At 49.1% G+C, this 21,817-nt stretch overlaps 1 protein-coding gene across 6 annotated transcripts in view; it reads right to left on the bottom strand.

The window, feature by feature from the left end:
* Nucleotides 1-4,635: 4,635 nt before the first annotated feature.
* Mtres1 (mitochondrial transcription rescue factor 1) overlaps nucleotides 4,636-21,817 on the bottom strand; it is a 48,367-nt gene continuing 31,185 nt past the window's right edge. For all 6 annotated transcript variants that reach the window (XM_052163043.1, XM_052163046.1, XM_052163049.1 and 3 more), the window contains exons 2-4: nucleotides 12,389-12,870; nucleotides 10,190-10,262; nucleotides 4,636-5,124 (exon numbers count right to left, since the gene is read on the bottom strand). In XM_052163043.1, coding sequence (XP_052019003.1) covers nucleotides 4,945-5,124; nucleotides 10,190-10,262; nucleotides 12,389-12,870 — 735 coding nt within the window. In that variant the 3' untranslated portion in view covers nucleotides 4,636-4,944. The remainder of the gene's footprint in view (nucleotides 5,125-10,189; nucleotides 10,263-12,388; nucleotides 12,871-21,817) is intronic.

A 21,817-nucleotide genomic window follows, 5' to 3' on the forward strand; every position in this document is an offset into this window, starting at 1 on the left:
GGAAAACCTCTCGAGGGCGTTGGTAAATGTTTAACAGCTGTCACTCTGAGGAGTCACGAACCTTGATCTGCAGCATTTGCTGATTTCCAAAACCTACTCTGATTGGAGCTAGTGCGCTCGCTGTGGGACTTGAAAAGCAGTCCGTGAGCTGCTCTTGTCCCAGGAACTCTATGTTCCAGTCGCTGCTCCCTGGAGACCATGCAGTAGGGAATTCTCTGGCTGTAAAGCAGACCTCCGTAGAGCCAAGGTAAGGCAGAGTTCCTTTTCCTTGCTCAGGGAGCCCTTTAGGTAGGTTCATGAACATCCACTCAGCTGAAATGTTTTTTAGTTTCTTGAAAAATAGGTATCCAAGCACAATGTTGCACATCTTTAATCCCAGTGCTGGGAGTCAGAAGCAGATGGGTCTTTGTGAGTTCAAGGCCAGCTTGGTCTACATACAAGCTCCAGTACATTTAGAGTTTAGGACTTTAGAGAGAACACTCAAGGGGGCTGGAGAGATGTCTCAGGGTTAGGGCAGTGGCTGTTCTTCCAGAGGACCTGGGTTCAATTCCCAGCACTCATGACAGCACATGAGGATCCTACATCCTCACAAGACATACAGGCAAAACACCAATGCACATGAAATAAAAATACATAATTGAACAGAATAAAAATAATTAAAACAAACAAATTAAAATGAACAATTGCCTCCTACGTAAAGCATAAATGGCAAGAATTTCAGTTGACATCTTGTTTTCTGGAGACCTCATTAAGGACTGTCATTATTGTTTTCTTTGTTGTTGTTTTCAAAAAAAAAAAAAAAAAGAAGGCTGGAGAGATGTCTCAGAGGTTAAGAGCACTGACTGCTCTTCCAGAGGTCCTGAGTTCAATTCCCAGCAACCCCATGGTAGCTCACACCCATCTGTAATGGGATCTGATGCCCTCTTCTGGTGTGTCTGAAGACAGTGACACTGTAAATAAAGAATATATCTAATAAAAAAAGAGACAGCTACAGTGTACTCACATCATTATATAAATAAGTAAACAAAACTTTAAAAATGACAACAAAGAAATAACAATGAGAATAATTTTAAAAAGGGAGGGGGGCCTGAGAACCAGTTCCTCCTTTGACACCAGAAGTGCTGTCCTGGGAAAGCACACGGTACTTACTTTAACTATTCAGGTGGTTGTTGTTGTCGCTGCTGCTGCTGTTGTTTCTTTTGCCATGTCACCCCTGATAGCCCCAAGCTCTTGATCCTCTGGCTTCTACCAATCAAGTGCTGGGGTTACAGGCACGTACCAACATCTGCAGCCAAACAATAGATTTAAAATATCTTTCCCTTTGTCACCCTATATAGAAATATAGACCAGGCTTTCCCAACCTCAGCACTACTGACACGGTGCTGCTCTTTTGACATCCTCCGCTGTATGGTCGGTCCACTTGGGTATTATGGGATGTTTAGCATGATCTTCAGGCTCTCTTCTCTTGGGTCCCTAGCATCCTGTTCATCATGACAATAAAAATGCCAGGTACTGCCAGATGCCCCAGGGAGGGTGAGCACCTGGCCCCAGTTGAGAACCACCGTGTTGTAAGATGTCCAGAGATTGTCTTTGAACCAGTCATTACGTTGCTCACATTTGGACTGGGGACGACGCCTTGCCAGGACCGCATTAAAAGGCAGCTGTTGTTCAACCTCATAATGAGAGTTGCAGCAGTTCCATGAGTCATCACGAGTGGCTCCTAAGTTTCTGCTTGTTTTCATAAATATGTTCTAATCCCTTGCACTGTCGGTAACTCACGGGAACTCAGTCTTTTGCCACATGCTATGACCAGACTAGCATCATATGTGATCATATGTCTTTATTGTTTGATTTTTTAAAAGGTTAATATATATATATATATATATGTATATATACATATGTATATATTGGTTTTTTTGGATTTGGTTTTTTTCGAGACAGGGTTTCTCTGTATAGCCCTGGCTGTCCCAGAACTCACTCTGTAGACCAGGCTGGCCTTGAACTCAGAAATCCTCCTGCCTCTGCCTTCCAGAGTACTGGGATTACAGGTGTCTGCCACCACCACCCAGCTAGGTTATTATATTTTTAATTATGAGTCTTGGTGGATATGGGGAGTTTGGGTACCTACAGAGACATTGGGTCCCCTGGAGTTGGAGTTACAGGCGATTTTGAACCATCCGATAAGGCTGCTGAGAACTGAACTCAGGACCTTCTTGAGAGTACTGAGTTCTTAACCACTGAGCCATCTCTCTGGCTCTTAGGTTAATTTTTGTTTTATTTCGAGACAGGGTCTCAGTAGCTCTCCTGCTGCTCTCTCTGTAGACCAGACTGGCCTCGAATTCACAGAGATCCACCTGCCTCTGCCTCCTAAGTTTTAACACTTTTTAAATAATAAACACTTTTAAATAAATAAAAAAAATTATTTATTTAATACATATGAGTACACCACCCTTGCTCTCTTCAGACACACCAGAAGAGGGCGCCAGACCTCATTACAGATGAGCCACCAGGTGGTTGCTGGGAATTGAACGCAGGACCTCTGGAAGAGCCATCAGTGCTCTTAACCGCTGAGCCATCTCTCCAGCACCTTAACACTTTTTTAAAAAAATTAGATAATTGGTGCTGTACCTTCGGATGTGTGTGGTGGCCAAAGGACAAATTTGGGGAGTTGGTTCTCTCCTTCCACCACCTGAGTCTCAGGGGTTGACTTCACGAAGGTCGCCAGGTTTATGTTACTTACCATTGAGGCATCTCTCTGGCTCTTGAGACCTAGTTTTCAAAGATAAATTTTCAGGGCTGGAGAGATGGCTCAGTGGTTAAGAGCACTGACTGCTCTTTCAGAGGTCATGGGTTCAAATCCCAGCAACTGCATGGTGGCTCACAACCATCTGTAATGGGATCAGATGCACTCTGCTGGTGTGTTTGAAGACAGCTACAGTGTACTTACATAAATAAATAAATCTTAAAAAAAAAAAAAAAACAAAGATAAATTTTCCTGGATTCTCCAAACCAAAGTGGTGAAAAGTTTCAGACTCCTGGGCCCCAATTTCAGACTGCTGTGAGTTCTAGAAGCTTCACTCCAGGACTCAAGATCTCAGGAAGTTATGGAGGGCAAACAAGACCCCACCCAGGACAAGCAGTCTCACAGGACAGGGCCATGACTCTCCTCTTGCACTGCTCCTTCCGGGTGCCAAGGCTTGGCTCCTGGAAAGTCAGACAAACCTGAGTGGGGACACCACACGTACCGTGTACTGTGCACGAGTGTTCGGCCCTACTCTGCTTCCTGTGAATTTAGTTCTTTGTGTAATACTCTCGAGAGGATTCGAAGGCTAGTGGTCTGTACTGATAATACCCTGTGTATTTCCTATTGCTACCTCAAAATAAATTGTTTATTCTCTTGAGCCAGGAGTTAAATATTTTCAGTAAAGGGTCAGATACTAAGCAGAGTATGCTTTGTGGGTCATAGTAGCGGTCTAACCTGTGTGTATATATACACACGTGTACAGACACAATACAGATGTAAAAAAGAACATTAAGACATTGCAATTTACATATATGGGTATTTTATGTGCATGTATGTCTGTGAACCACATACCTGTCTGGTACCCACAAAGGCTGGAAGAGGACATCCAATCCCCTGGGTAGGACAGGAGTTACAGTGGAGAGACACTATGTGGGTGCTAGGAATTGAATCTGGGTCCTTCAAAAGAGCAGCTAGAGCTCTGAACATAAAATATTAAAACCATTCTTAGCTTGAAGGCCATCGAGCCAGCTTCTGGCTCTTGATTTATCTAGCAGCCCTAAAAGAATGCATTCCAAATGGATTCTAAGGAGCCCAGTTGGAATTAAGGGAACAATTTTACTCCTTCTGGACTACAGGAGACAAACCAAAGAGAACCAACACTAGTGTTCACTGAGACAACTGGTAAAAGGTTCTCCAAGAGCTTGTCCTGACCCGAAGGGTGATCGTGATTCTGCCGGCTTTGGCCACAAGGTGCCTGAAACATAGTCCCTATACTGGGGAAATATTTAAACGAACACTAAGGAGCCAGGTATGGTGTTACATGTGTTTTCTATAATCCTCACTCTTGAGAGTTACAGATAGGTCAGCAATCAAAGGCCAGCCTGAGCCGTCAGAGACTCCAGCTCAAAAAACAAAACAGGTGTGGCGGTGCCATCTTTAATCCTAGCGCTCAGGAGGCAGAGGATGGAGAACTTGGTGGTTTTGAGGCTAGGCAGGGTGACACAGTGAGACCCTGCGTGTCAGTTTGAATAGGTAGGGCCACCACAGAGAGACTCCTCTGTCTGAATGCTTGGCTAGAGGGAGTAGCACTATTAGGTGTGGCCTTGCTGGAGGACGTGTGTGGCTCACAAAGTCTCGGTCTGCTGCCTTTGGATCAAGATGCAGAACTCTCAGCCCCTCCAGCACCCATGTCTGCCCGTGTGCCACCATGCTTCCTGCCATGAAACAGACTAAACCGCTAAAATTGTAAGGCAGCCCCAATTGAATGCTTTCCTTCATAAGAGCTATGATGTTCATGGGGTCTCTTCACAGCAATAAAACCCTAAGATACACCGTCTAACAAAAAAACAAACAAACAAAACCCAAAAATCAACATTAAATCAAACCCCACAAAGAAACAAGGCCGATTTATTTTACAGTGACTCCTGAGGTAGTTAATGCGGGAAGTGTCGGACAAGCTGTACCATCCTCTCTGGCCTGGCCTCCTCCAGAGTCGGTCTCTGCACAGAACGAGGGGTTCAGAATGCCAGGTCTGAGGGAGCACAGGCGAGCGCAGGAGGGAACCTCACAGACCCCAGCCTCCAGAGTGCTCCAGTGACCCCACAACCGACAGGAGAGCTTTATTTTAGTGAAGGCGTCCGTCCTCTTTGCACGCCGCCCGCCGCTGGCCCTCAGGAGGCTGCCGGGGTGAGAAGCGATGCTCATTTAGCCGCAGGCTTCTTAGGCAGCTGTAAGCTCTTCCACCGGCGCAACACCACCCGGTACTTGTCCTTCTCAGTCTTCTCTTCATAGACGGTTTTCAGGAGAATCCGCATCACCACCTCTGTTCCCGTCTCTTTGTTCTCTCCAGTAATGAGATCCAAAGTATCTCCCACCTTCACCTGAGGGCACAGGGAAACAACCTTTACTCCATTCTGGAAACCCAGGCCAATTCAAAGGACCCTGCTTTGCTTTAAGCGGTGACGGTCACACAGGAAGAGCTAGGGAGGCTGTCAGCCCAGCTCTGAACTGCATGGCGGGAGGCATACAGGAGGGAGCCTCCAGCCCTGGGGCCAGAGGACGCAGCAGTCGTCCTTCTGACGTGGCTGGCTGGCCTGCGGCTGATCTAGGCTGGGAGCTCATCAGTCAGGTAGTTGAGGGAGTACTGGGACCAACCTGTCTGTCTGTCTGTCTGGGCAACGCTGGAAAGACTGAAAAGCGGGGCAACAGCAAGAACGTGCAAAAGAAAGCACTGGGCGCACCAGGGAGAAACCCGCACTGAGTTTTAGCCAGGATGCCCGAAAATGGGGCAGTTTCACAGACTTCAGTCACCACGGTTGACTGCAGAGCATTTAAAGTGGAGCCACAGCTACTCAGCGCTGGCTGCCCCACGAGAGAGACCAGCTCCAGGCACAAAGGTGGACAGCACAGAGAGAAGAGCTGGCCCCAGCGGCTGAGGTTGGCCAACCAACCTTCCCCGAGGATTTGCTGCTAAAGCTGGCACCCTGGAGAGCCACGGCACCTCCAGGGCCACCACAAGGACAGTCCGTGCTGGGGGCATGAAGACGCCTGGCATACACCCGCTCCAAAGAGCCCATTAGAGAATCCGGCCAGGAACTCAAGAGGGCTCGCTGCTGTTCCTGCCAGAAGAGAGGCCGGAGAGAGAGGGTGCTGCTGCTGCCCCCGGCCCACCGTTTCTACCGACCCGCGGCAACTCCTGTGGCCACTGACTCTGTTGAAGGGTCTGAAGGGACTGCTCAGTGGTTAACAGTGACTCCTGTTCTTACTGCCCGGAACTATTTCCAGGGGACATGACACCCTCATCCGGTCTCCCTGGTACTAAAGCACGCGCATGGCGCACAGCCATACAAGTGGGCAAAATACCCTTTCACATAAAAATAAGTTGTTTAAAAATGTAAAAATAAGTATAATAAAACAAACAAGAAACCACGTCCCCCTCCCATAAACAAACAAATGCACAGCTTAGAAACTGGCACATTTCACTCAAATCCACTTGTGTGCTTTAGTCTTTTATGTATGGGCGTTGGTGCCATTGCATGCCTGGCCCCCTTGGGAGTCAGAGCGCTCGAGGATCTCTTAGGATCGGCTTACAGGTAGGTAGTTGTGAGTACCGGGAATCGAACCTGGGTCCTCTGCAAGAGCAGCAAGTGATTTTAGTTGCTGAGCCATCTCGAGCCCCTAACAATTTCTAAACCATTTATTTTGGGGTGTGGGGCACACGTGTGTGCCAAGGCCGGTGTGGAAGCTGAAATCTAACCCTGCGGAGCTGGCTCTCGCCTTCAGCCCCATGGGGCCCAGGGGCGGAACTCCAGTTATTAGGCTGGGCAGGAGCTCCTCTATCTGCTGAGCCATCTCACTAACCTAAACATTTACTTAGGCAGGGTATGGCTGTTCACGCCTACAAACCAGCTGAGGCAGGAGGATTGCTGCAAGTTTTTAGTGAGATCACTTTACAGGAAACAAAGAAAGGAAAGGAGGAGGAAGAGGAACAAGAGGACGAGGAGGAGAAACCCCAAGGGAATATCAGGGGAAAGGAAGGAAGCCGGGTGTGGGCCCAAGAGAGGCTAATGAGAGGTGAACACAACCAAAACACGTTATACACATGCATGAAAATACCATGATGAAATGTTATCATGAATACTATGTGCTAATAAAAATGTTTTTAAAAGGGGAAAGGAAACCGGTTCCTTCCCTCTAGGGCTCAGATGTTCCCTCTCAGCCCAGCCAACTCCTGGGAGGCGAGTCTGAGGCAGGGTGGGTGACAGTCCGCGGTGTCAGGGCAGGGTTAACACAGCACTGTGCACTCTGGACCCCGCCTGCTCTGCGGAGCACACAGAAGCCTTCCTCAGGGGCAGGCGGGGGAGTAGGGGCTGAGCTGCAGCAGCAGGCGATCGGGCTTTCGGGGCTGCAGCCCAGCGCCGGCTCCACGGGCTGGCCGGGGAAGCAGGCTTGCTTTATTGAGTCTCATCCAAGGCCTGGTCCTCTCAGACACAAAGCAAAACTGGCCGGGGTTAGGGGCTGTTCCAAATATCTACATTTCAAATCTCCGCTTAGCTGCAGTTTCTATGGCTACCGGGCCTCCTAGTAACAAGGCAGCTGAGTGTTAATGCTGGCCTCTGCCTCTGCTGACCCTCAGGAGAACTCTGGAAAGCGGCGGAGACAACACAACACCCAAGGCAGGATGAAGCAGGCAATTAGGCTGCAGTTAACAATACCTCAAAGCTGGCGAAGGAAAACAGGCTTATGGGGTTTGCAAATGAGGCTCCAGCCAGGAGGCGCTCACAGGTCCTGCAGCAGGGAGGGCAGCCCAGCCAGTCCAGAAGCCACAGAGCAGGGTGGAGAAGGGCCCATCTGGAGCACGGCTGCTGTGCGGATCACGGATCACGGAACAAAGGCTGCTGGTCACCCTGCACCTGCCAGCCAGGGTGATCAGCGCTCCCTGGCCTGGCTAACAGCTGGGACAAGAACGGAAGTCGTCTCCCTCTTTCTGTCACTCAGGCAGCAGCGGTGGACTGCAGGATTCCCCAGGAGCAAGCACGGAGAGTCTCAATGCTCACCCATGCACACACGACACACTTCAGGTTCCACCACACCCCAAGGCAACTTGACGTAGCTCAGATCCCGCCCTAGCAGGCCTCTGGAACATGTAAGGAAAATAAAAACCAGCCTTCAAACCTGCCTGCCTCCTCATTCCCTGCCCCCCATGTTAATAGTCATGCTTCTAAGCAAAGGCCTTAGATTGTAAGCTACCCTCTATACCCAGACAGTATCAAGTGTCTCAGGCTGGCCTCAGCTTCACTGGGGCGGGGAGCAGGGGGCAGGGGGCAGGGGGATGCCCTTGAATTCCTGCTGGGGTCAAAGTTTCTGAGGCTGGACTCCTTCCTTCACGTGCTCTGCAAGCACCCTACCAGGTGAGGTGTCCTTAGTCCTGCTTTCAAACTTTTAATTAAATATTTCTTACATCTTCCTTATTGAGTTTTGTCACGTGATAATCTCATGGTTAAAAAACATGGCAGACCACCTTTTAACCCTGGAGTCCGGGAGGCAGAGGCAGGCTGCTGTCTGAGTTCAGCCAGCCTGGTCTACACAGTGAGACCCCGGCTCTCACACACAAAATCCTCATTATTTCTATCTCAGAGGGAGGGTGAGGCAGCTCTGCACCTGCAGATCGCCTGGTGATCTGAGGTCCCTCCCGGAAACCAACATGGAGGGCTGGAAGGAAGCCACTGCTTCACAGTGCCTCCGCCTCCACCGACATCCATGCTGTGATGTGTGTCCCTGCACTCCCCACTCCCTGCCTTGGGGCCTCGGTGGAGGAGAGGGACAGAGGGCTGGCAGTAGGAGCAGTTGCGGCTCGCACACGCACACTTGGCTTGGGTTCCAGCACTCACAGCCATCCGTAACTCCAGCTCTGGGAGACTGGGACCCTTTTCTGGCCTCTGTGGGCAGCAGGCACAATTGTGCACATACGTATTTGCAGACATTTATATACATGAAATACATTTAGAAAATAAAATTCAAAATATAAAAGGCGTGAAGAAGATGACTACAGGCTGGCGAGGCGGCCCAGCAGTGAAGACCATCTTCTTGGCAGCTGCCCGTTGCTATCGCAGAGGACCCTGGTTTGGTTCCCAGAAATCACCAAGTGCACACCAAGCACCTGCAAGGCCGACCAGGGGATCGTCTGACTTCCCCAGCACTGCATGCGCACAAAAGCAACACTCAATAAAATACATCTGAAAGCTTAATACATCCCATAGTAGTCTATTCAAGATAAATAGGAGTAATACTTAATTCAAAATATATGGAGCCGATATTAACATAGGAATACATTATTTTGTTTTGTTGAGATAGTCTTGGCTAGCCTGGAACTACATAAGCTGAGCGGATTTGGCTGGCTGAATCTGTGGCAGTCTTCCTGACTCTGCCTTCGTGTGTGTGTGTGTGTGTGTGTGTGTGTGTGTGTGTGTGTTCTCATGTAACCCGGTCTGACCCAGAACCCCTGATCCCTATTTCCTTATTCCTCACACGCTGCCTTACATGTGTGCACTGAGAACACTTTTTTTTTTTTAAGATTTATTTATTATGTGTAAGTACACTGTAGCTGTCTTCAGACACACCAGAAGAGGGCGTCAGATCTCATTACAGATGGGTGTGAGCCACCATGTGGTTGCAGGGATTTGAACTCAGGACCTCGGGAAGAGCAGCCAGTGCTCTTAACCGCTGAGGCATCTCTCCAGTCTCCAAAACACTTTTTAACAGTATTTTACTGTAACATGAGTGTATGTATGTATGTGTGTATCTATGTGTGAGAGAGAAGCAGAGAATGAAAGATAACACAGACAGACAGACAGACAGAGAGACTTGTTGCAAAGCAAATATCGGAAGTACATCCTTTTATCAGTCGGGGGTTTTGTGTGGCTTTTTTCTGAGACACGGTCTCACTGTGCAGCCCTGGCTGACCTGGGACCCACGATCTGGCCTCAGCCTTACCCTCAGTGCTAGGGTGACAAGGCGACACGACCCTGGCTTTCAATTAGCAGTGTTAATTAGCAGTGTGAACTTGTTGGGAAACACGGGGCATCTGTTTTGCCAGCTGCCTGTCAGGGAGAGCAGAGCTTCTGCCGGAGTGACTAGAGTCACAGCCCTGGTCGGGTGAGCCTCTCGGCCAACTTTTCTCTTTGTCATCTACTTGCCATGAGTCCATGGGGCTAACGCTAATACTGTAGACATCGCAGTAAGGATGGCTGCAGCCGTGAGGGTGGCTGATTCCAAACTCTTCTCAGGACCCAATGGCCGAGAAGAGACAGTGGCCTGTAGGTGGTTGCCACCAGCATGACCAGGACCTCAGAGAAGGCGGCGGGGCCCACAGGGAGTCGGGGACATCACTGGGTAGCAGAGCAACAGACAGGGTTGTGGGGCTGTCATGGCGGTGGAGTGGCTCACCGTTCTGCTTTTCTTCCACAGTTTTTCCCCATTCAGTCTGAGTTCACCTTTGTAGAATGCATCTTCTACTTTACTATAAAACAAAACAAAACAAAACAAAAAACACTTAGAAATACACACAATGATCACATAGCTTTGGGAAAACAGCTGCTGTTAGAGTCTGCTTGGTGCGTCCCCACAACACCCCTGAGCTTGGGCTAAAGTCACAAAGTGAAAGCGGCCATCACTTACGCATCTAAACAGGGGAGAGCAAAGGGTACTTCCAGCTGCTGCGTGGGTTTATGGTGGTTTTAGAAGGGAGTCACAGCAGTCAGAGTGAGTGGTGTTTCCTGCCCCTCAGCTACCTGCTAGGCACCGCCATGGGGAACTGCCCCTGTGGTGTGCACTGGGCGGAGTGATTCCAGTCTGATGACTGCCATTCGCCTGAGTTTAACCCCCTGGTGACCAGAGGAAGACAACCTTCCCTTGTGGTGAGCTGAGTCCAGATGAGGGGCCTGGCTCAGCTCAGTACGGGCGCAGCCAGTGCTCAGGCTGCAGCGGGGCCAGGCAGCCGGCAGTCCTGATCAGGACGCGCAAAGCAGGGCCTGGTCTTTTATGTTCTGTGGATTTAAACAGTAAAATATACAATTAAGGATGCCTCAAAAGAGACAAATTACATACAGAAATCTTGAATCTGCTCTTATCTCGTGCATACCCAGCAATGACAGAGAACAAAGAGTGGGCAGCGGTTGGGTCAGTACCAGCATCCGGCAGAGAACGGCCGCGCTAAAGGAACCTCAACCTCCACCCTTCCGCCTCTGTGCAGGTGCTGCACAGGACGCGGTGTCTGTCACATCTCAACTCCACGCACGAGAGCCTGTTGCATGCTAGGCATAGGTACGGTGCTCTACACAGACCTTAATCCTACCTGCATCCCACCCAGCACTTGGGAGGCTGAAGCAGGAGGATTTCGGTAAGTTTGAGGCCAATAGGAACTAACTGTGAGTTGTTGGCCAGCATGGACTGTAGAGTGATACTGTGGCTTTAAAGGGTAAAAGAGGGGTTCAGAGTTAGAACCCACAAAGACGCAAGGGCAGAACCAACTTTACAACGCAGTCTTGAGTCCACATGATAGGTCTGCACACCCTGCCTGTTACACACGGACATTTGGTACATTTTAAAAAGGAACCTGGCCGTCACCGTCTAAAGTAGCCTCTCTCAGTCCTAGTCACAGCAGGGACATTCCAGTATGTGCAGAAGGTTGCTTACTAGGAGACTGAAACACTGGCCATTCGGCCCAAGAACCCACTTTCTGTTTCTTGAGACAGCCTCTCAGTAAGTAGTTCAGGTTGGCTTCGAACTCCATCTCCTGACCTAGCCTCACATACGCTGGGGCTGCAGGCATGGCTCAGAGCTTTAGGTCGGACTATATCCTTCTGTGTGCGTCTCTGAGCATGCACGGTCATAGTGAGTCTGTGGGGCCAGAGGACAACCTCGGGCGGGAACCAGCTCTCTTCTGTTCCTTTCTGGGATCAGGAACTGGATCAAGTCAGCATGTCTCTATGCAAGCAGCCGTGCCCACTGAGCCACCTCATCCTGGTTGTGTGTGTGTGTGTGTGTGTGTACTCGAGTGTCTGTGGATCCATGTCTGCTGAGGCACGTGTGTCTGTGGACAACTGTGTGAGTCAGTTCTTTCCTCATTCTCTGGAGATCCCAGGAATTGAACCCAGATTGTCAGACTTGACGACAGGCACTCCTTCCCACTGAGCTGACCCACCCACCAGCCCCAGGACCTGCATCCGTCCGTAACCTCCCATCCCTCGGGCTGATTCTGGGATGTGCTTTCTCATGCTGCAGTGCACGGGAAACCCCAGTGGTTCTCTATAGCTACGTGTGCTCTCTCTGCAGGAGGTTATCATTAGGGTTAGAGGCATGGGTCAGTGGTGGAAACGCTCGCCTACCATGTACAAGGCTCTGGGGTTGGTCCCCAGCACTGTGGAGAAAAAGAGAAATCTGTCATTAAGTCGATGGCTCACAGCACACCAGTTGTGTGTGTGAAATGCAGAGTTTTGCCATCTGTAAAGCGACCTAATTGGAATAGGTCATCTGTAAAGTCTTTCACATCTATAGTTATTACTCCCATGACAGAGGCCAAGTGACTGATGGTGGTGTCACACTAGGCAGACAGGAGGTTCCCAGTGACATGTGAGTCATACTCACTTTCGCCCAATGTCAAGGCCTGTCTTCAGGATGACGTCATACCGGAAAGACTGTACCACTTTCTCCAGGTCTCTGTAGTCCTTGACGGCACCGGGCTCCTCCTCAAGCTCCTCCTCCTGCTCGCTCCTCTCGGGGTGACTGGTCTCCTCATCGGAGTCCTCTTCATCCACATCCTTTTGCAGGGTCTTTCTAGTATATTTTTTGGAGTTTATATTGCTTTTGAATCGTATAGAAAGTGGAAAAATACATTCTGGAGATACTAAAAGCTCTGGGAGTCGCAGAGAGAAGATGTTACGGAAAAGTGTTTTATAATTTGATGTGTTTAACTTGGTACTGGAAAAATATAAGTATCGGTTCCAGGACGCACAAAGTTTGTTTGGCGATGTTCCTTGAATCACGCCCCAGAGTCTAGTCCAGGCATCTGGCTTTCTCAGAGCGCCTGTGAGCAGTCTGACACCGGGCACAGCCATGCTGCGCAGGACCTGCAAAGGAAAGCAGCACTGCGTCACGTCACGGTGCGGAGCTGCGCTTAGCACACGGATGAGCACACGGTGTGGAGCTGCGCTTAGCACACGGATGAGCACACGGTGCGGAGCTGTGCTTAGCACACGGATGAACACGCCACAGGCACTATGTGACTAGCACTCTGCTTCCACCGCCCCTGAGAGCCTGGTGCAGGCTGAGACCCAAGCACGCTACTGGGAGCTTCCTAGTTGCAATGAACCTGCTTGTTCATCGGAACGTCTCAGGGGTCCCGGGAGGCACAAAACCCACGGAAAACACTGGTTTGGTTCTTCTTCCTCACCCCAAATAGCTCTGGGTATTGATTACAACTGAAAAATATTAACTAGTTATTAATTTTTTTTTAAAAAAGGGCTGGACATGGTGACGCACGCCTTTCATCCCAGCACTTGGGACACAGAGGCAGGAGGATCTCTAGTTCCAGGCTAGCCTGACCTATGGGCAAATTCCAGGCTGGCCAGCACTACACAAAGAAATGCTGTCTGGAAAAAACAAGAGCACAAGCAAGCAAACAAACGAATTATAAAACCCACAGTGACTGTCCCCACCTTATTCCCACTTAGATCCTGGTGAATCAGAGCTGGCAAAAGCAAGCAGAACAGACACTGCATGTCCACAGCATCTCCTTCCTGCTCTTTTAGAACTCTACAGTGTGTGGGGGGGGGAAGCCCACAAACTCGGCAGTCAATCCTGGACACCCCAGAGAGCAATCAAATCCTAGTTATTACAAATGCAAGAGAAACGATCTTATTACAGCAGTGGCAGGCCTCCCAGAATAATCAAAACTTAAATGGCTTGTTCATTCTTTCTTTCCTTCCTTTCTCCTTCTCCCATCCATCCATCCATCCATCCATCCATTTCCATCCATCCATCCATCCATTCATATCCATCCATCCATCCATCCATCCATCCATCCATCTATATCCATCCATATCCATCCATTCATATCCATCCATACCCATCCATCCATCCATATCCATCCATATCCATCCATCCATACCCATCCATCCATATCCATCTATCCATCCATATCCATCCATTCATCCATCCATATCCATCCATCCATCCATCCATCCATCCATCCACCCATCCATTCATATCCATCCATCCATATCCATCCATCCATATCCATCCATCCATATCCATCTATCCATCCATATCCATCCATCCATATCCATCCATCCATCCATATCCATCCATCCATATCCATCCATCCACCCATCCATATCCATCTATCCATCCATATCCATCCATCCATCCACCCACCTACCCATCCATATCCACCCATCCATTCATATCCATCCATCCATCCATATCCATCCATCCATCCATTCATATCCATCCATCCATCAATCCATATCCATCCATCCACATCCATCCATCCATTCATCCATCCACCCATCCATATCCATCCATCCATTCATATCCATCCATCCATATCCATCCATCCATATCCATCCATCCATACCCATCCATCCATATCCATCCATCCATCCATCCATATCCATCCATCAATCCATCCACCCATCCATATCCATCCATCCATATCCATTCATCCATCCATCCATATCCATCCATCCATCCATATCCATCCACCCACCCATCCATCCATATCCATCCATTCATCCATCCATCCACCCATCCATATCCATCCATATCCATCCATCCATATCCATCCATCCATATCCATCCACCCACCCACCCATCCATCCATCCATATCCATCCATCCATCCATATCCATCCATCCATCCATCCTTCCACCCATCCATTCATATCCATCCATCCATCCATCCATCCATATTCATCCATATTCATCCATCCATCCATCCACCCACCCATCCATTCATATCCATCCATCCATCCATATTCATCCATCCACCCATCCATCCAGCCAGCCAGCCACCCATCCATCCATCCATATCCATCCACCCACCCATCCATCCATATCCATCCATCCATCCACCCACCCATCCACCCATCCATATCCATCCATCCACCCATCCATCCATTCATATCCATTCATCCATCTATCCATATCCATCCATCCATATCCATCCACCCACCCATCCATCCACCTATCCATATCCATCCATCCATATCCATCCATATCCATCCATCCATCCATATCCATCCATCCATCCATATCCATCCACCCACCCATCCATCCACCCACCCATTCATATCCATCCATCCATATCCATCCATCCATATCCATCCATCCACCCACCCATCCATCCATATCCATCCATCCACCCATCCATCCATATCCATCCATCCACCCACCCACCCATCCATCCATATCCATCCATCCATCCATCCATCCATCCATCCATCCATCCGAGACAGAGCCTCTCTACTTAGCCCTGGCTGTCCTGGAATTCACTGCATAGACCAAGCTGGCCTCAAATTCTGAGGTCCACCTACCTCTGCTTCTTGAGGGCTGTGATGAAAGGCGTGTGTGACCACATCAGGCCAAGATGGTTTTAAAGACCATGATTTACTAATAAGAGAAAGGATTCCACAAGCTTAAATGCATACACATGTAAAACCTAACAAACTCGTTGGCATTCTCCTCATCCTTCGGTCCGAGACTGACCTCCCTTCCCTTATTTCTTTGATAATGAGCCTCATGATTTTCCTTCCTAATTTCCATTAGTTACAGGCCGATAACAGTGTCTGTGTGGCATACAGAAAACACACAGGTAGCTACACCAACTTTTGGTTAACAGCACAGGCTCAGCTCCGATTCCACCATCCTTGGACCCCAATTAACTCCTAAATGAAGAGAATTTCAGGGCTCATGGGGCTCTTGGGGCTTTTATGAACTGCCAAAGGAATCGCTAAGCAAAGCCAGGAGGGTTTTCTCTTTTGAAGTGTTCTTTCTAGCTTTCCTTGGCTTATGTGCATGATGTCCTGCCTGCATGTATCTATGCGCACCATGTGTGCGCCTGGCCCTCAGGAGTCAGAAGATAAGGCTACGACCCTTGGAGCTGCAGTTACAGACGGCTGTGAGCTATCCTGGGCATGCTGGAAACCCAGCCCTGGTCCTCTGCAAGACCAAAAAGTGTTCTTAACTACCGAGCCACCACTCCAGTCCCACCAAAAAAAGAAAATAGAGAAAAAGATAACAATTTTAAAAATTAAAAAGATAAAAAAGAAAAAAATATATACTATATATTCCTTTATTTGTGCATCTGTTTTGGCTGCATGTGTGTCTGTGCACCAATTGCACGCCTTGTACGTGTGGCAGTCAGAAAAGAGTTACAGGCCTGGAGTTGTAGCCAAGATGACCGTGAGCCACCCTTGGGAGTCTCTGTAAGAGTGCTCCTTTTGTTGTTGTTTTGGTTTTTGGAGACAGGGTTTCTCTGTGTAGCTCTGGCTATCCTAGAACTCACTTAGTAGATCAGGTTGGCCTTGAACTCACAGAGATCTGCTTACCAAGTGCTGAGATTAAAGGCATGTGCTACCATACCTGTCCCTCAACAAGAGTTCTTAACCACTGGACCAACTATTCCCAGCCTGTTGTTTTGGACTGTGAGACAGGGTGTCCTACTGCGCAGGTTGGTCTGGAACTCACTCAGAGACCAGACTTGTCTCAGATGATGAGCGATTCTTTTGCCTCAGCTTCAAAGAGCTGAGATTATAGGCACAGGTTCCATGCCAGGCAAGAAACGGTAGTACAGTGTATAATAGAGACCCATTTAATAGAGACCTACCCAAAAAAGAATTCTCATTTTGTAGAGTTAGAATAAAGAAAACAGCATAATTCTATGCTGGGACTGTAGCCTGGCTGTGGACTGTTTCCCTAGCACGTACAAGGCCCTATTTGGTCCTAGCAATGTAAAATAGAAGGAAACGAAAGCGGTATATTTTCTGTGCTGGAACACAGGAGCCTGAGATGCTGAAGCTCATGGATACCCCACTGAGAACAGAAAGCCTAAAAGGTATGGGAGTGGGGGGACCTGCCACGCCCCCTGAGAAGTCCCCATCAGCACCTGGGCCAGGGAGAGGAAGACATCTTGGTGGTCCGTCTCACTAGGTGAGATGGCTCAGCAGTTAAGGGTACTGTCACCAACCTGGCCCGACAGCCAGGGTCCAATCCCCAGAACCATGTGGCAGGTGGAGAGAGCTGACCCCTGCAAACTGCCCTCTGGCCTCTACACACACCAGTGTGCAAACACTGCATAAAGGACTAAGTGTTCAAAGCCCTGCTCCGCAGCGCAGCGTACCGCTCTTTCCTTTCAGGGCTCTCCAGACGTGCTTCTTTCTGTGCCCCTCACTGGCCGCTCACTTTGACATTACTGGTGTGCGTGATGTCTGCATGTGTGTCTGTGCCCTGTATGCATGAAGCGCCCACATAGCCTGGAATTCCTGTGAACTACCATGTAGGTACCGCGGATTGAGCCCAGGTCCTCCGAAAGAGCAGCCAGCGTTATCCACGGAGCCATCTCTCCAGCTCACAGGCAGAAGAGTCTTTCCTGTACTAGGAAACCTAGCTGGAGATACCAACGTAAGTCACGTTCATGTGTTTACAGAACAGGCATCTCGAAGCCAAAGCTTACCTTTATGAGCTACTCTCTCCCTCACCTCCTTCCCCTCCCAGCCAGCAAACGTCCCAAACAATGAAGCCTAGATAGAAATGTGTAGCCGGTGGTAGTGCACACCTGTAATCCCAGCACTGTGGGAGGCAGAGGCAGGCGGATTTCTGAGTTCGAGGCCAGTGTGGTCTACAGAGTGAGTTCTAGGACAGCCACAGCTATACAGAAAAACCCTGTCTCGAAAAAACCAAAAACCAAAACAAAACAAAAAACCCAGAAATGTATAAAAACCGTAGAGACAGAGGAAGGCACCAGTCTAGTTCCCGCTGGAGATGCTGACCATTTGTAGATTCAGCAGAGCGCAGGCCACGGGAGGAAGCTGAGAACCCAGAACTGGCTGGGGGCCCTGAGTAGGGAGTGAGGCATCTGGGAGCGAGACTGACCAGATTCCTGTGCCCCTCTCAGATCAAAGCAGTGAATGCTGGGTAGTTGCACCCCATCTGAAGAAGTAGGATGCTGGTTGAGGTGGAACATGTATGCATTTTCCACACTTTGGGAATAAAGGGTCAGGAGTTCAAGGACAGTCTGGGATCCAAAACCAAACCAAACTGAAAAAAAACCCAACTGGTCCAGTGCCAGTGATCTGAGATCTGAGGAGACAGGACAGGAGCCAGGCCGACCTCACAGGGCGGTCCAGGTCTGCTAGGTGAGCCTATCTCACGTGAGGGGCGGGGTGGGGGCAGATGACTCAGTGCTAACTAGTGAGTAGGCACTTGCTCTGCAAACCAGAACCCTCCCACTTAATAGGCTGGCCACCACTGTGCACACCTGTGACCCACGCTTTGGGAAACACAGACACTGGGAGAGTTTACGAGCCAGCCGCCCAGGCAGCCTAGGGATGATGGCCAGCTCAGGTTCAGCGAGAGGCCAGTCTCAAGGCAATGAGGCAGACAGTAGTGGAGGGACAGAGTTCTAACGGCTGCATCTAGCTTCTAGTCACACACACACACACACACACACACACACACACACACACACACACGGTTTCTTTCCCTTTGGTATGGCCTCCTGACTGTCCCAAGCCTTCTGCCGTCCTTACCATCTGTCCCTTTCCAGGTTCTGGTGGCGCCAATATATCCTTTGCCTTTGCCTCCCCTCTGAGGTTTCCTGTATTCCAGGCTGCTTTAAAATCACCGTGTTAGCGAAGTCTGCCCTTGAGCGTTTGATCCTCCTGCCTCGGCCTCTGGTACTGGACTTACAGGGATGGATTGCTGCACTTGAACACCTGGGCAGTTAGCACCTGGACCTATGGCTGCTGTCTGTAGAAAGGCCTGCTGCTTGTGCTGACTACTGTCTGTGAAACTGCAGAGTCCCCACAGTCTCCAAACTTAGCGAAGTGACTCGCTATTCTGGACCGGCGATCTGATTCCCGCTGAACACCCAGCTTTCTCCTAGAAGCCTGTGCCGCAAGTTGCTGGGGTTGAATTGCACGCTTCCCGCACGATGCCATGGCAGACTTGTACATAACACTGTGCCTGGTTTCCTTCTTTTTTGCCCATGTCTCTCCCTTTTCCTTCCTTTGCTTAATAAGTCATGGCTGCAGGTGTGGCCATCCACTGAGGCCCACAGACTAACACAATTCTAACTAAGTGTCTGATATAACCACACTCAGAACCAAACTCTTCTTGAGGCCAGACTTGCTGAACCTGGAACCTCTTCATCTCAGTTAACGTGACATCATCTGTCTGGTGACTCAAAAGAGGAGCTGGTGGATTTTCTTTCTTTTTTCAAGGCAAGGTCTCGTTCTATAGCCCCGTTGTCCTTCGGTTCATAGCCCTCCTCCCCAAGGCTCCCACATGCTGGGATTACAAGCACGTCACGCCATGTCCTGCCTCTCAGGACTTTCCACAGCCTTGCCTTGAGATAGGGTCTCAGGTAGCTCAAACTCTCTAGGCTGCCCCAAAACTCTTCTGCCTCCCAAGGGCTAGTGTCTAGAGACGACAGGTGTCCACTCCTGGACAGATGCTTTATTCGTGTCAATTACTGATAACTTATGTGTCTATGGTGTGCATAAGTCAGGGTGCAGGCACAACGCAGCATTGCATGTGGGGAGCCGTGGGCATCTCTCAGGAGCCGGGACTCCAGTCAAGGTCCCTCATTTCCACCCTGCTGTGCGCTTTAAGCCAATTCTCTAGTCTACCTCTCCTCTCGGCAACAGAGCACTACGATTACACATGCACACCACGCGGTGGCTTTGTTTTCACTCTCTTAAGAGGGTGAATATGACTTCAGGCTTGCATGGTAACAGTTCAGGCCAGCATGAACTACCAGGCAAGACTATAGAACCAGCTCCTCCAAAGCACTCAAAAGAAATGAACACTTGTGGGCCTGGCGGAGCAGGATGATGTGAAGTTCAGCGGCTGCTTGGACCACAGGATTGGCCCCGGCCAGTCTGGGCAACTAAATGAGAGACTATTTCAAATTTAGGAGAATTAGGACAGGTGCTACAGCCCGGTGGTGGGGGGGGGGGGGGGGGGGGGGGGGGAGGGGGGGGAGGGGGGAGGGGGGAGGGAGCACTTGGGAGGCAGAGGCGGGGTGGATTTCTGAGTTCCAGGCCAGCCTGGTCTACAGAGTGAGTTCCAGGACAGCCAGGGCTACACAGAGAGGCCCTGTCTCAAAAAACCAAAAACCAAAAAAAAAAAAAAAAAAAAAAAAGACAGGTGCTACTGTAAACTGGGTCCAAAAGCCCATGGGAAGGTCCTGTGGAAACCTGTTGTTGATTTGCTACACAAATATGGTGTCAAAGCACCTTCCACATACTTACATATGAGAATATATATATATATATATACATACACACACATATATATGTATACATATATATATACATGTGTGCATATATATGTATATATACATATATATACATGTGTGTATATATATGTATATACATATATATATACACACATACACACATATATACACACATACACATATATATACACACACACACACACATATATATATAAATGAGTCCTGGAAATGAGCCAGAAAGGTTCCTTTTACAATGGACATCAGTTAAAGTATAAACGGATTAAAGTGTGGGGGTTTAAGTGCCTGTTATCCACTCAACCCTAAATGAGGCAGCTACACCACACCCCCTCAAACAAAATCCAAACTAAACAAAACCTGAGCGACGACTCACTTGGTCAGCTTCAGCACCTGCCACCCTGACACTGGTCTTCACGGTTCTCCCACACAAGGGACAATTCTTATCCTGCTTTCCATGGCTACAATGGAACTGAACTGGGGTGACTCTAAAGGATAGAGTTTTCTTTTTACCTCATGCCTCTAGAGCCTGGGGAATTCAAGTCAACTGCCTCTAACTCTCTTCTCCCCTAAACACACTGCCTTTCCCTTCGGGGTTGTGTTAGAAGCTGCCATCTACTGAAAGGCCTTCTTGCTGCATCACAGGCGGAAGATAAGGAGACAGTGTAAGCATGCCAGAGTTTGTTTTCATAACAAAGCCACGTACTCCTTTAATAACCACTAATCCCTGAACAGACTTGTCCATTCATCCCCAAGAACCCTCATGACCCTGCTCTCCCTAAAGGTGCTGCACCAAAGTCCCAACACATGAAACCTGGGGGCCACATTCTGGCCAAACCAGGGACCTTGTTCCTGACAGACAAGCCTAGAACACTCTCCCCTAGGTATCTGCAAGGAAGGACACTCACCTTTAAGTCTAGACTCAAACATCCCCTTGGCGGGCCTGCCTCCCCATTCCAACGCGCTACTCTACCTTACCACTTTACCCCACTTACCCCACCCCAGAGCTAACCACAGGCTGCTGTGTAATTTACGGACGTTGTCTGCATGTATATACACTCCACAAGACTAGAGATTCCTTCTTCATCCCTGTTTTATTTATCTCACGTGCCTGGTAATTAAATTAAAAATCTGCAGAAGCTGAGAACGTTGTTGCAAGGCTATAAATTCAAGCATCTGGGAATGAGGCTGGAGTTCAGGTGTTCAAGGTCATCCTCCTATCCTCCGCTGTAAAAGTAAGATACCAGCCACAACCGGACTTGAAAAACAACAACAACAAAAAAGCTTGTTGAATAACAGTACGACCGGAGGACTGCTGCATTAGGATGAGCTCAGAAAAGAACAAAGAGTCTGGACCGACACTAGATCTCCGGAAGTCTTATATACCTAAGTTTGGAGGCGACCCTGGCAGCACGAGAGAGATAACAGTTTTAGTAGGAAAGTAACCCGGCGGGAGTCCGTATTACAAAATCTGCTTGGCGGCCGTTTGCACTAGAGATGACTAAGAAAGGTTCCATTCGGGTGAGATTTTTATAAAGCTAT

This window comes from Apodemus sylvaticus, chromosome 19, assembly GCF_947179515.1.
Source record: "Apodemus sylvaticus chromosome 19, mApoSyl1.1, whole genome shotgun sequence".
Lineage (NCBI taxonomy): Eukaryota > Metazoa > Chordata > Mammalia > Rodentia > Muridae > Apodemus > Apodemus sylvaticus.